The 14747-nt window shown below is 41.7% G+C and overlaps 1 protein-coding gene across 8 annotated transcripts in view; it reads left to right on the top strand.

The window, feature by feature from the left end:
• Nucleotides 1-14334, top strand: part of LOC135542173 (band 4.1-like protein 1) — a 116809-nt gene extending 102475 nt beyond the window's left edge. For 6 of the 8 annotated variants that reach the window (XM_064968922.1, XM_064968923.1, XM_064968920.1 and 3 more), the window contains 9 exons: nt 1110-1160; nt 1713-2093; nt 3347-3478; nt 5652-5732; nt 6510-6575; nt 10064-10159; nt 10305-10385; nt 10546-10662; nt 11214-14334. In XM_064968922.1, coding sequence (XP_064824994.1) covers nt 1110-1160; nt 1713-2093; nt 3347-3478; nt 5652-5732; nt 6510-6575; nt 10064-10159; nt 10305-10385; nt 10546-10662; nt 11214-11219 — 1011 coding nt within the window. In that variant the 3' untranslated portion in view covers nt 11220-14334. The remainder of the gene's footprint in view (nt 1-1109; nt 1161-1712; nt 2094-3346; nt 3479-5651; nt 5733-6509; nt 6576-10063; nt 10160-10304; nt 10386-10545; nt 10663-11213) is intronic. The other 2 variants (XM_064968924.1, XM_064968928.1) reach the window with 1 other exon arrangement.
• The last annotated feature ends 413 nt before the right edge of the window (nt 14335-14747 follow it).

Genomic DNA, 14747 nt, shown 5'->3' with positions numbered 1-14747 from the left:
TGACTTCAAAGATACTTTTTAAAGAAAGAAGTAGTTTGCGTAATGTAAATGTAAATAGTTTGTGATTTGACATGTTCCCCCCCCCCCCCCCTTCAAAATATCAACTTCATTAGCATGAAAATGAATAACGGTACCTTATTGGTTAGTGATTATTTAGAAACCAGGTCAAAATTCTTTACAAGGATCATACATTGGATGCTATATGCATTATTGTAAAGCAAAGGACCCACCCAGACTGTGGAGAAAAAGAGGCAGGCCACAAGCCCTCAAGCAGCAATCCCCAGGCTGCTGTACTGTAGCTACACAGACAGACTAGCTTTCAGAAAGAGAGTCACCACTTTCATTTCACAGTTGGTGTCATTAGGTGCTTGCATGTATCTGCCAGTGGAATTATAATAATTTGAAATTCGGACTGGGATCAAACGGCTTAAATCATTCCCTGCGTTTAGTCCGAGTGTAGGCCCAGGACACATTGGCATGATCAGGCATGGAACGAGGTGTGAGATCACTTTGTAAGCTGCCTCACCCAAAAACTGACAAACAGCAGTGTGAGAGCAACCGCCATTCTGTATACTGGGTGTGAAAAAAGTTGAATGGGCTCACAAGCATGTTATAAAATCATAACGAGCCACCTTATTTTGACTTCCAAAACTGCCTTTGATGTCATTGAAAACCAAACACTATTCTTTGGCCATTTGAGCCCCTTGAAATTCAGTCTGCGTAGTTTGCGGCATTCTATGATTCTGTCCTTGGCCAATGATTGACTGTTGCCATGCTGCTACGGCTGTTCGACACAATCAAATCGTACAACCTGTCCATAGAACATTCTGTACGACACTCTAGTTTAAACTAATTCCAAGTATGACAACTGGCTTTACATGTTGGATTAATTTCTCTTGTCCAAGCTGGTAGTAAGCTTACTTGTTTTTTTTTGTACTCACAAATAGGTGGAAGGGGGAACTGCCCTTCTATGCTAGAAACGTGCGGTTTTGTTGTTCTAACGGCCTTTTAGCAGAGACCCAGTCTCTCTACTAATGTCTAGTAGTCTGTCTCTCCAGCTTGGAATAACCTCTAGCTGCTCTCCTTCTTCCTTTGCTTTCCCTCCGCAGGAGCCTCTCTCCACTCTTGCCATTTATGAAGATACAGTAGATGATGCCAAGGTCACTTTTTACATTTTGAATTCAACCACATGCCTCACCATTTTCCCATTTCTCCCCTGTGGTAAATTAGTCCCTCACTCCCCATTGTCTCCCTCACCGTCACACATGGGTAACTCTGTCATATGAGCAGCATACATAGAGGCTGAACCCTGACTATGCCACAGGCGTTTATCCTCCGTTATGTTAAAAGTAATTTCCTCTGTGTAAGACTTCCCCATTTATCTCCTTTCTTCTCTATATACGATGAGGCAAATTGCATGCCTGGAGAAGATTTTTATGATCGATTTTTATGATAATATTTACATGTGTAATAGGTATCAGGGCCTCGGAAAGATCCTACATGAATACTTGTGCACACCTCCAGGCCAGGACATATTCCCTTCTAGAGGATCATTCATCCACTGTCATCATCATCATCATCATCATCATCATCATCATCATCATCATCCCCTCTCTCATGGTCACTCCCTGTCCTGAGCTGCAGCCAGACTGGCCGTGTGTTGTGATTTTTGTTGTGGCGGCCATCTTTCTGTAACCCCCTCTCTCACCCAGAGGGAACACTGGGAGAGGAGTCCTCGGCCGGGCTCCACCTCGGAGGAAGACCACGAGCGCGACACGGTGGTATTCATGAAAGAGACCCAGTTGGGCATTGAGAGGAAGTGCTCCAGCATGACGGTCAGCTCCACGTCCAGCCTGGAGGCCGAGGTGGACTTCACCGTCATCATGGACCTCCACACGGGCGTGGAGGATTTCTCCAAGGACCTGTCTGAGCTGGGGGAGAGGGAGTGGTTGCCCGAGCGGCTGCCCGAGGTGGGCCGGGACGACTTTGAGGAGACCTCCAGGTTCTATTCGGCCCGTCTCATGGGCTCCCATGACATGTCCGCTGTAGAGGAGATGCCCCCTGTGCACCGTGAGGAACGTGTGCGCCATGAGGTAGACACAATGTACCCCATCCCTGATCCTTGCCACTCCCTGTCTCCTCCCTCCTGCTTCTGAGAGCGAATCCTGCCCTTAAAGGGAAACTTCATTATTTTTTTCAATGAAGCCCTTTATCTACTTCCCCAGAGTCAGATGGACTCGTAGATGCCATTGTTATGTCTCTGCATGCAGTTTGAAGGACGTTGCTAAATAGCGTTAGTGCAATTGCTAACTAGGGTTAGTGAAATGACTGGAAGACCATGGTAACTGCTAGCACGCTAGTAGATACCATTGACTTCCAGTCATTGCGCTTACGCTAGTTTGCGTTAGCTTGCGAAACTACCCCTAGCTTCCTTCATACTAGATGCAGAGACGTAAAAATGGTATCCATGAGTTCATCGGACTCTGGGGAAGTAGATAACGTCATTCCTTTAATGAAATCACCAGTCACCTTTTCTGTTGGAGCATTTTCAGTTGCCATTTTTGTTGTTGTTGATGTTTTAATTTTATGTTTACATGTTATACAATTATTTGTTATATTTTTGCTTAGTCTTTTGGTTTTTGTTTATTTATTTTCCTATGGTTTGTCCATTTGCTGTTTTCGTTGTTTCAGATTATTGTGAAATGTGTATGTTCTCTGGTATTTTCCCTTCCATTGTCAGTCATGCTTGCGTTACTAAATGTTTGGTCTGAAATGAAGTGATGTACAATCACCAATTGATACTGCAGTGTATGACTATGCTTGTATTGCTTCATTGTCTGTTTGAACAGTATTGTAGTTTTTGAATAAGAAATGTATTGTAGTTGAACTAAGGATAAGCACGGTCAGTAACACGTCAAGGCCACAGCACGTACATGACAGAATATACAGTATTCAGACATCACGTAAGATTCAAATTTGATGGACATGTGTCTTTCAAGTGATTCACCCACAATTATTTCCAACATATAAAGATAGAAAACGACATACAGTATTTTGATTTGTTTAACACTTTTTTTGGTTACTACGTGATTCCATATGTGTTATTTCGTAGTTTTGATGTCTTCACAATTTTTTTTTACAATGTAGAAAATATTAAAAATAAAGAAAAACCCTTGAATGAGTAGGTGCGTCCACACTTTTGACTGGTACTGTACTTCGGGGCTCAATTTTAGGACATTTGTTAAAGATTTGTTTACCGTCAGGTAATATTGACGACGTTGGAGAAGAATAGACTGTCTATGGTCTATGAAATCTTAGTTTACCTGTCTGTGTCCTCCTGCTGCAGCCCCCAGTAGCCAGGAAAGACCCCAGTGCTGTTAGCGCTGCCCAGATGCTGAGGAAGGCCGACACTAAGATGGAGACACATACCAATGGGTCAGAGGTCACCAGCACCAATATCATGGACATGTCCGAGCAGGTACACTAGCTCAGTCTATGCATAGGGACTCACTCATGTCCCTCTGTGTTTTGATGTTTGATGATTTAGCCTGGTACAGTAGTCAAATCTGTTTGTGCTCTAGCCAAGTCCTTTGCCAATAAACATGACAGATGAGTTGTCTAAAGCACAAACCAGATAAGTGCTATCAGTTTTGTGTTGTAATATTGATCATATATGCCTCACATGCGATCCGGGACTATACAATTAGCCTATTTAAAAAGTTTTCTGACTCCATAAAAATATGTTTGCAATATGCAAGACACTCCAGTTGCGATACAGTAATAGGCAATCAAGAAAGGTCTGAGAATGGAATTCTTAATTTAATTAACATTGTAAAATGACTGAAATCACATACAAGGCATAAACTTAAGTTACAAAGCTTTGACACGCATTACACAGCATTATTATCAGATTGATCAGAGCGGGAGAGAGTGTGAGAAGTCATAGCCTGAAAGGGCATGCCCCAAGAGTTCATGAGGTGGAGAGAGAAAGAAAGAACGAGAGAGCGCATGAATCTCACCAGCGCAGGTCAGGAACAAAAGAGAAAGAGACAATGAATCCGAGGCCCCTTTTTTACAAGGTCTCAGTTTGGATTCAACATTTGAGTTGTTGAACAATAGCATTACAAAGTGATATCAGACTTAAAGGATGTTATCGCAACAGAACCTCTGCTACCCAGAGGTGTGACAAGGGGGTTGGTGAGATAATGCAGCATTCCTACGACAACACAAAGGAAATCCTTGCATCCAGTTGATAAGAGTCACTTTGGTACCAGTGCAGATTAGTGTTACCAGTGCTAGTGCATACTAATGATCAAATGACAAATGTAGCAGAGTGGCCCTACAGTTTGACCAGAAGGCATCTGAAATGATCTTCAGCAGGAAATGGAAACACTGGGTGAATAAGACCACTTATAGATTCATTTTTACCCCATCAATATAGTTTGATATTTTTGTAAACAGAGGGAAATGTAATTAGTCATTTAAAGAGGAAGCATATAATATAGCATCCTAATATAGATGAGACATTTTCTCTCCGTAGCTCTGCTGTACTGCAGCTCTTGATTCGATTGAGTGACATACATATTATCACGACCACAGGGAGTTAAAGGTCCAATGGGTAACAACTGGGTAACAACTAAGCATTTCTGGGTAACAACTAAGCACCTTACTGTAAATGTTTTAAGTAAATAATTGTTTTAACAAAAATAGCTTCTTAGCAAAGGGCAATTTCTCAAGCAAGGATTTTGCTCGGACTGTCTGGGAGTGGTCTGAGTAGGATGGGAAATACTGAAAATGAGCTGTTATTTACAGAGAGGTTTGGAACTCTCTTTGTTATTGGTCAATTAACACATTTACCGCATGGTGATGTCACCATGGAAGGCCAAAATCAAATCAAGTTTTTTAATCCATTGGGACTTTAATAACGTTGTTATACAGGGATTAAAATATTGACAGGACATTAAAGAGAATTATGAAAGCATGCGGGAGTTCCATTCATCTCTAAAGGCAGAGCATGGAGCTGTGTCAGTCCCACAGGTGCCTGATTAAAATGTAATTGGTGCCTCTGGTGTGTCATTCATATAATGATGAGGATGAGCTGTGTTGGAGCGGGTTTCTTTGAAGTGAAAACTCAAGTCAGTGTGTGTTGAGCAGAGAAATTGATTGACCTTGAATACACCGAGTGTACAAAACATTAGGAAGACCTGCTCTTTCCATGACATAGACTGAACAGGTGAAAGATATGATCCCTTATTGATGTCACTTGTTAAATCCACTTCAGTCGTGTAGATGAAGGGGAGGAGACTGGTTAAAGAGCATGTTTAAGGCTTGAGACAATTGAGACATGGATTGTATGTCTGTGTCATTCAGAGGGTGAATGGGCAAGACAAAATATTTAAGTGCCTTTTGAACGGGGTATTGTAGTAGGTTCCAGGTGCACCGGGTTGTGTCCAGAACTGCAACGCTTCAGCGCGCAACACAATATCAGGAAGGTGTGCTTCATGTTTTGTACACTACGTGTAGGTACATACTCTTCTAGATGACAAATAGCCATGTCTCGTGTGTTGAGCCTCTGTGGCAGATGTGCTCTTGATTTGGAGTAAGCAAAAATACAGTAGCGTTTGTGTGTGTGTGTGTGTGTGTGTCTGCAGCAAATGGAGGCTGACATCAACTGTAACGAGACAAAGGTCTCCAGCAGCACTGACGTGACTAAGCCACCAGAGGGCGACCTGGTATGTATCATACACTCTATTGACAATAGCGGAAAGGCTTGAAGGCTATGCTATGCAAGCTCTGTCTGCAGTCTGATTCACTACCCTTCTCCCTGAACTGCACACTAATTCAATCCCCCTGGTGGATTTGAAAGGTACTGGACTGGTGTAAATATGGTGCTCATGGGGGATAAGGGTATAGAGAATCACTAAAATCTGTCATGACAGGTTTTGCATGTGCAAATAATGGGCTGCACATTTAGAGAACATATTTTGCCAGATTGTTTAGTTTTCTGCCTTAATATGATATTGCCTCACAATTTTTGCATGTGCATCCTTTTAAAATAGGCTTGCTATAAAGACTTCTCCCCCTTCTAAATTGTGCAGAGTCACATGTTTACAATATGTCATACTGCTACCACATAATTGGCTTTGGTTATCTATGGCACTTAATATTTAAATAAGCTCCAGTTTGTATCACAGTGCCAACAAACATGCTGTAATGATAATGACGGGAGGATCTGTTGGGTTGAACTTCAGTGGTACGCTCCTGCCTGGCTGCCTATTGGCTTATAAGTTGCTTAATAAATTCATCCTAATACCTTGCTTCTGATTCACTACGGTCATGGTAGCTGCATGCAATATGGTGATCAGATTTTGTGGACTGCTTGTTTCCATATGGACACATTGCTCTTCTCCCTGATTAGTTGAATCATCATGAACATGATGACTTCATCCCTTCATCCAAGTGACATTTTCTTTCCTCCCTCCCTCTCCTCATCCTTCCTGTTATCCCAGAACCAGAACCAGGAAGTTGGCAGTAGGAAGGAAGTTCCTCTCCCCAGTATAGAAAATGGCTCCCATGTAAGTACATAATTCACCTTACCATCCTCCACCCCCCCCCCCCATCTCACTCAATAGACTATGTTACTGCACTCTGACTTCAGACATTTAGTCCTATACTGTAGCGCTTGATTAATTGTAGCTGACACAGTGATAAAGGTTCCCATGAAACAATGCTCTTGTTTGTTGAATTGAATTGAAGCGGTGTCTGTGATTCACTGTATGTTGTCATGTAGAGAGAAGTGGGTAAAGATGCAGTTGTATTTTGGCTGGACTATACCTTGAACCAGCAGCATAGTGTGTGTGGGTGGGTGTTTCTGTGTGTGTGTGTGTGTGTGTGTGTGTGTGTGTGTGTGTGTGTGCAGGGTTTAAATTTGGACTTTGTAGGTGGCAGAGACAAGGTTAGGGTATTGCTAGGGTTAGGGTTGAACCAGGGTGTGGACGTGAAGATAAGGTTAGGGTTAGGAAAGTGTCTAGGGTAATGCTAACTGCTGTATAATGTATTACTAGGGGGAGGGTTAGTACTTTATTCTACTTTTTATCCTACTCCTATATGTAGCCTTAGAAATAAGGTTAATGAAATCAATAACTTGCTAACATCAGATAATTCATTTGCTGATACAGCAGTAGCTATACATGGATATAACATGTACAGAAGAGACAGGGATGCAAATAGGGAGGTGTTGCTGTATGTGCGTAGAGAATATCTTATGTCAAGTGTTGTGGATGCAGGTTCATCTGGCATATCTAAAGCCTTTTCTTATGTGGTGTTGCTATAAGCCACGAAGTACTAACAGTCAGTATCTACATACTATGTGTAAAATGCTTGATAGTATATGTGATGTCAACCGAGAGGTCTACTTACTTGGGGACCTGAATATGAACAGGTTTTCATCAAGTTGTTCGCTTAAGAAGAAGCTTCTTACTGTAACCAGTGCCTGTAATCTGATTCAGGTTATTAATCAACCTGCCAGGGTGTTTAAAAACACTACAGGAACAAGGTCATCCACATGTGTAGAACATTGTTATAAAATTGCACCCTTAGGATGCAGTGATTACAATATAGTGGCTATATCCAGGAAAGCCAAACTTCTAAAACCTGGGCCAAAAATAGTGCATAAGAGATCATACAAAAGATTTTGCTGTGACTCTTATGTGGATGATGATCTGCATCCAGACGGTGCAGTTGATGAATTTATGAAATTGCTTCTTCCAATTATTGATAAACAGGCACCTGTTAAGAAACTGACTGTTAGAACTGTTAATAAGGCTCCATGGATTGATGAGGAATTGAAAAACTGTATGGTTGAAAGAGATGGGGCAAAAGGAGTGGCTAATAAGTCTGGCTGCACATCTGACTGGCTGACTTACTGCAAATTGAGAAATGATGTGATTAAACTCAACGACAAAAAATAAGAAACTGTATTATGAAGCCAAGATAAATGATATAAAAAAACTTTGGAGTACTTTCTGTTAAATTCATGGGCAGAAATACAATTTCAACTCCGTCTTTCATCGAATCAGATGGCTTATTCATCACAAAACGATTTGATGTTGCCAGCTATTTTAATGATTACTCAATTGACAAAGTGAGCAAACTTAGGCAGGAAATGTCAACAACGAACAGTGAGCCATCGCACTCGTGCATAAAAAAACTAATAATGAAAGAAAAGCATTGCAAGTTTGAATTTGATATTTTTGTGACGTTAGTGTGTGCGAGGTGGAAACATTACTGTCATTGATCAATAATGACAAACGTCCTGGCATTAACAACTTAGATGGAGAGCTACTGAGGATGGTAGCTGACTCCAAAGCCACTCCTACATGTCATATCTGTCGTGCCTTTGGCATCATTAAATTGAAGACTGTTATTTTATCAAATCAATTCTCTGTCATTATTATTACGTGATAAAACTAATTGTGTAAATGTAAACAAACAAACAGTAGATATGGTTACAAGGAAATGATAGGGGAGGTTCACTAGTGGGCTGAGCCGATATGACGGCTTGCTAGACAAAGGGAAGTGGGTGTGGACTGAGAAGGGCGGGAAAGACGAGAGTCACTACACAGTTGATAATTATATTAACTGAAATGCTAATCCTTTGCACATGAACGCTCACTCATTCGGGAATAACTGCAATCAATATATATTTACGCTCAGTGTGTCGTTGTGATCTCTGTTGGAATCGTCCGTCTTTCTGTTGGAAAGTTCATCTGATCGTCTCTCCATTAAGTCTTTTGTGGTTAGACTGGATACTTCAGAGTAACATTGATGTTGCGGCAGTTGTTGGTCTTCGCATTTCAGGTTGACAATTTCTCGCTTTAGACTAGTATCGAAAATTTGCTCTTATTCTGTTGGAATCGATTGTCTCAGAGTTTCAACAATCATTACAACCTTAGCTTATACTGAGATTTTTGTGGACTCTACTCAACCTTCGATCCCTCAGCTGACCGAGGTATGCATGGTCTGAAGGGGTTTCTTCAGGTGGGGTTTTATTCGTAACAGTAGAAAAGGGTTGTCCCATGACGCCAGATCATGTCTGTGCTCACGGGGGTTGGCCAATGACTTAGTTAAACTCTCACATTAACGGTTCAACATCACCTTACATAATTTCACAAATAGTTTCATCTTTACTCATTCATTTTATACAATAATTAGATGCAAACCTCATAACGGAGGCTCCTGTATAAACAGAGGTATGGTAATGTGGCTGTATTGTCTTTCATGAGGTCACAACATGAAACAAAATGGACCGGGTTGTAGCTGGCTACTCCACCGACTGTTTACACATTCTCCAAAACATGGATATTGTTCAGTTCTCAAGTTCTATGATGTAGAAGTTCCTTTGTTCTACTGTGAAACACTCTCTCTCTATATACTGCCTGGCCATGAGGAGAGAGTCACCTCCAGGAATTTACGACCTGAGATAACAGAACCTGGGTGTAGGAGGGAGAGAGACAGAGCGAGAGAGAAGGGTATGGTACTCGCTATACCCAAAGAGGGCCACGTCATGACATATATTTAATCGGAGAATAGAGGAAAATCATTGTCCTCAGGCCTGGAGGGAAACTAAAGTCATTCCGCTATCCAAGAGTGGTAAAGCAGCCTATCAGCTTGCTGCCTGCTCTATGCAAACTGTTGGATTTATTTTGTTGGACTAAGTACAAATAAAGTAACACCTCATGGCAAAACGTCCATGTGACCTACAGTACTTGTTGTGTGTATGTACTAACTGATAGATGCGCGCACACACACACTTCATGTTAATGTTTATTAAATGTATTTAAATTGTAAAGTATTTTGTCTGTAATGTATTTTTGGTTATGTGTCAGTTAATGGGGGATCTAATAAATTAAATCAAAAATCCTTGTTGGACCCATAAGGTGCTGGAGCTAGGCTCCATCTGGCTCTCTTTGACCCTTGTTACGGTTCAATTTAACCACTGGGTGTGTGTGTTTGTAGCAGCTGTGCTGATAATGTAAGTGACCCTTTAATGACCGTGCTGCAGGTGAAGGCGGGCACCCTGGGGAGAGAGGCCGTAGTGTCCCCGCTGACTGTCACCGCCGACAATGTCACCTCAGCAACCACAACTCAAGTTACCAAGGTAACCCCTCGTGTCTCCTCTGCGACCTTTAAAAAAAAGTTATTGACACTTCCTCTTCACTTAATATACACTATAGAGCTATGAAAGGTCACAATTATTATCTGATCTGATCTGATTGATGTTGACTGTGTGTGTTGTGTTTCAGACAGTGAAAGGTGGCTACTCCGAGACCAGGATTGAGAAAAGGATCATCATCACGGGAGATGATGACGTGGACCAGCATCAGGTGAGGAACAACAGTCACAGCCGTTACTAAGTTAGAAGCACTGTAGAAATGCATGTCATTTGTATGGCATCTTTCATGGACACTCAAAGACACTAATATTGTAGATTGAGTGTACATGAATAGTGTCCATTTAATGGGAACAGTGACCTTTATCACACAGGCCCTTGCCATGGCGATACAGGAGGCCAAGCAGCAACACCCCGACATGCTGGTGACAAAAGCAGTGGTTGTCAGGGAAACAGAGTCTCCCACTGAGGAGCAACATAGAAAATCGGAGGTATGTGGAGCTGCAATGTAAACATCACTGTCAAGACACCATAGTATTGCCTCGATAAGTAGGGAGATGGTGGTAGACAGTGTGTTTGTGTGTGTGTGCGCACATATGCATTTATTTGTGAATGTATGCTATACAGGTTATAGGTGGCTTTAAATATGCCATAGGTCACGCGTACAGTATGTTGGACATGGAAGTCAATCATGTTGTTTAAAATGCAGGTTGCAATCTATTGTCATGATTCTTGCACTGCAAGCAATTCTGCAGAGTGGTCACTAACTGGCAAAGCCACAAAGTCATAAAATCAGATTTAAACCTAACCATAACCTTAACCACACTGCTAACCCTAATGCCGTACCCTAACCTTAAATTTAGACCAACATTTTTACGAAATGGGCAATTTTGACTTTGCAGCTGGCCCATCTAGTGGAAATCATTCAGTTCTGCCTCCAGGGAAAGATTAATGACGACAAACCTCAACTTGCGTTTAAACCACCTTGTTTATCCCAGTGTCAGTTTCACAGAGCTGTGTGTGTGTTCTCTCTCTGTTTCAGTCCTGATAACCCATGGTGGTTCCTGGGAGTGGGGACAGGGGCCCATCAACTCCCTGACTCCCACTCCACCGGTGCAAGAAGACTACAGTAACCTACCCACAGTGTATACTACAATACAATAGACAGCTCTCCTTGAAATAATTTCCGTCTCCTCTCCTGTCCCTTTAGCCAGAACCGACTGTGACGCTGCCTCTGACCCATCCTCACCCACCAACCACTCTTCCTCTGGAAAATGCCCTAGAAAATGCCCAGGGTGTTTGTACAGTAGACCCCCATGAGGACTGACTCATGGTTTGTAAAGAATAGGGCTACAGGTGTAGGATCTTAATTGTGTGTGTCTGTGCGCGCATAATGAAGTTCCTACACCTGTATTTGGTCGCGAATAGGGCTGTTTAGCTCTGGGTTCTGTGAGAGATCAGTATAATGGTTCTGGTATTTTACATCCCCAGACAGACTCTATATGTACAGTACAAACATAATGGCATGTTAATGGTTCATCACCCCTGATCAGCATAGTTCAATTAAATTATTAGCGATCACGATGTAATCCACAAAAAAAAAAACGGATCGACATTTACCCAGAACACATTGACTTACCTGTAAGTACTGGTCATTTATTCTTAAGGAACTCAATAGCCCACCCCCACAAATTGCTGTCATATATGGTCACCATGGAGATGCCTGCTCTGTGCTGACATCATGCATGAAGCATGGGGACTGGGTGAGTGGAGTGTGAGGAAGGGGTTTGGGGGGAGGGGTGCTCTGCAGTGGCCAGTAGTGAGGGTCAGCCTTTAATGCTTGTTGTCACCAGCGTGACACATATATAGTCAACAGCTGTCTTACTAGCTTTTTAAACATTTTTAACAATAGAACAATCTAATTTAAAGTCCAGTGTTTGCTTATCTTCTGAAAAAAAAAAAATGTGTCGATTTTAGCGTCTCATACTCACATGCATGATTCTAAGTAGTCGAGGGAATGAACGATACGATACAGAGCTGTCGTGGAACTGACGTCCACAGGAAGTGCTCAAGGAGGATTCTGTGGAATATACTTCTGCGGCGTGTAGACACTGCATGTCGAGCAAAGCTGATGGGCCTATACTGATGGGAGAGTCAACGGAAGAAATACGTGGACAGACACTTCTACAGCATCAAGAGACTATGAGTTGGGACTCCGCTTGGCATTCAGGGTGCGTTACTACTCCAGGCTGTGACGCTCGTTCTCTGGATTATAACAAACAGAATCCTCCCACACCCCCTTCTGTGCTCCTCTGCTCATCCTGTTCTCCTTCACTCATCATACTGTTATACTTTTAGTCGCAAATGCTGGTCGCGTAGGGCAAAAGTCAAATCATACCCATTTCCCCATGTAGTGCACTACTTTGGTCAAAACTAGTACACTCTACAGGGAAAAGGGTGTCATTTGAGACAAAGCTATAGTCTGGTCAAATGAGCAGTTTTAATATAATGTTTTACAGTATCTAATTGTATGAAGTGTGAGGATATGTTTGATTTTGATTTTTTTTTTAAACTTTTGTTTTTAAGTTATGGTGTGTGAGTTCAACATTTGTATTTATAAGAGTGGTGGTGAATGTGAGCCGGCGGGTTTCTTGCCTTCCCTAAAAATGATTATTAAGTGTGGGATTCCTTTTTCTGTTACCTTCACAGACAAAGCCTGGATGCATAGTGTGACACGTTTTAAGGCCAAACTCCATCACCTTCGACAGACAGGCGGTGAACCTGTTCCAGAACACCTAGCAAAGGCCTCTGTAGCCCTGCCTGGCCAAATCTGTATACTCTCTGGATAATAACTCTAAAGCTATATTCATTCATCAGTCAGTCAGTCTGAAAAATCAACAAAAACGATATGCTGGAACAAACTGTTGAATAAATACTATGCATTGTTTCCTGTGCGGACTAACTTTGAAAATATTACCGAGGAGAACCCGATTCATTTTATGGTGTGCCGCTCTGCTCTCATCTCCTACAGTATATGATATTGTTTATTACAGCGGTCAATCTTAACTGCTTGTGAGACTTGCAATAACCGTCTCTTTTTGTAGCCACCTCGCTATTGTAATCCATTATCAATCTATTTAAAAGAGAACTGTGAGCTCTTATGCATATGAAAAGCACTACCAAAACCGTTCCAAGATGGAGTTGGATCTAAAGTTGAGTTCTGCCACCGTGTTTCCATGGCTTTGTTACCGTGCTTGGCATAGTTACTCCACTCTCACTTCACCCTGAAGTAACGGAGAAGATCCTTCGGACCTTGTCTTATCTGCTGTAGAGTTCAGTCGCTGTGAACAGAGTCCCTAACAGTTATTTTGTATATTTTATTTCATTTTATCTGGTCAAATGACACTGGATTCATGTTTAGGCACTTGCTTGCAGTGATAGGCAGCAACGATATTGTTAGGAATGTGTGTTTTCTCTATGCTGGACACACACCTCTGAAAATGATTACTTGCTGTACAGTATAGACATTGAGAAAGAAGTTGCTCTGTATATCTTGATGTGCTGTTTTGAAGGGTGGATATTGTATGTATGAACATAAATACTTCTATGTGTGCATTTAGTTACAAATATACTGGAATAGTGGTATGAGGTTGTGCGCATTTTGTAATAGAGGATTCGCAAATGTGCAATGTTAAGACTACAGACTAAGTGTAAGTGCTAATACAGTGCACTTGTTATACTGAAACCATGGAAGTAATTATTTAGCCTACCTGTGTGATCTACTGACATTTCAGCCATCCACTCTCCATGTGGTGCTGAGGTCATGACCTCTTCTTAAGGTCCCATAGAAGAACTGGGTAATACTATAGATTAGCTATGATACACTGTTTCAGTGGTAGGGATAACACGAATTGGAACAAAAATATATTGAAGAGCAGAAAGATGACAAACAATCACAGGACCCAACATGACAGACCTAACTGGCTGATTCCATAGGCTCACATGAGGCACTGTCCATCCCACTCTTCTTATTCCACCCTTCAATTCACCACAACCTGTTTGTTCTACATTCCCCCTAGTGCTTGGTGGTGTGTGTTTGCTGTATTTGCGTTCAGTCTAAATGGAAAACATACATACGTAAATAAATAAATGTCTCAATGCTATTCACATTGTCTCTGCGATTTTCATGAGGAAGACAAATGCTGCAAGACCATGTTATGAAAACCGGTAAAGGGCTTGAGACGTTAGGCGGTTACATTTAGTTTGTTTGGAATCCTACATTGCCATCTTGTGGCCCTTAAGATAATTGCAATTGGGAATAAGATTACAGAAGGACAATACTCAGTCAAGCATAATCATCATTCTCCTCAAATTGATTCAAATATCGCTTAATGGTTATAGTTCTACTATTACTGCCAAGTGCCAGTTGTTCTATTGTTGCTTCGTATTTTGAACATTTTGACTGTCATTGGACATCTCTAACTCTTTATATATACAATCTAGGCTCTAAGGGGGGAATTCTGAACCGAGTTAATTAAGCCCTTCATAAATGTTACGTAATTCCCTTTTTATGGAC

Source organism: Oncorhynchus masou, chromosome 6 (assembly GCF_036934945.1).
Source record: "Oncorhynchus masou masou isolate Uvic2021 chromosome 6, UVic_Omas_1.1, whole genome shotgun sequence".
Lineage (NCBI taxonomy): Eukaryota > Metazoa > Chordata > Actinopteri > Salmoniformes > Salmonidae > Oncorhynchus > Oncorhynchus masou.
This window is presented reverse-complemented; position numbering and strand designations above follow the sequence as displayed.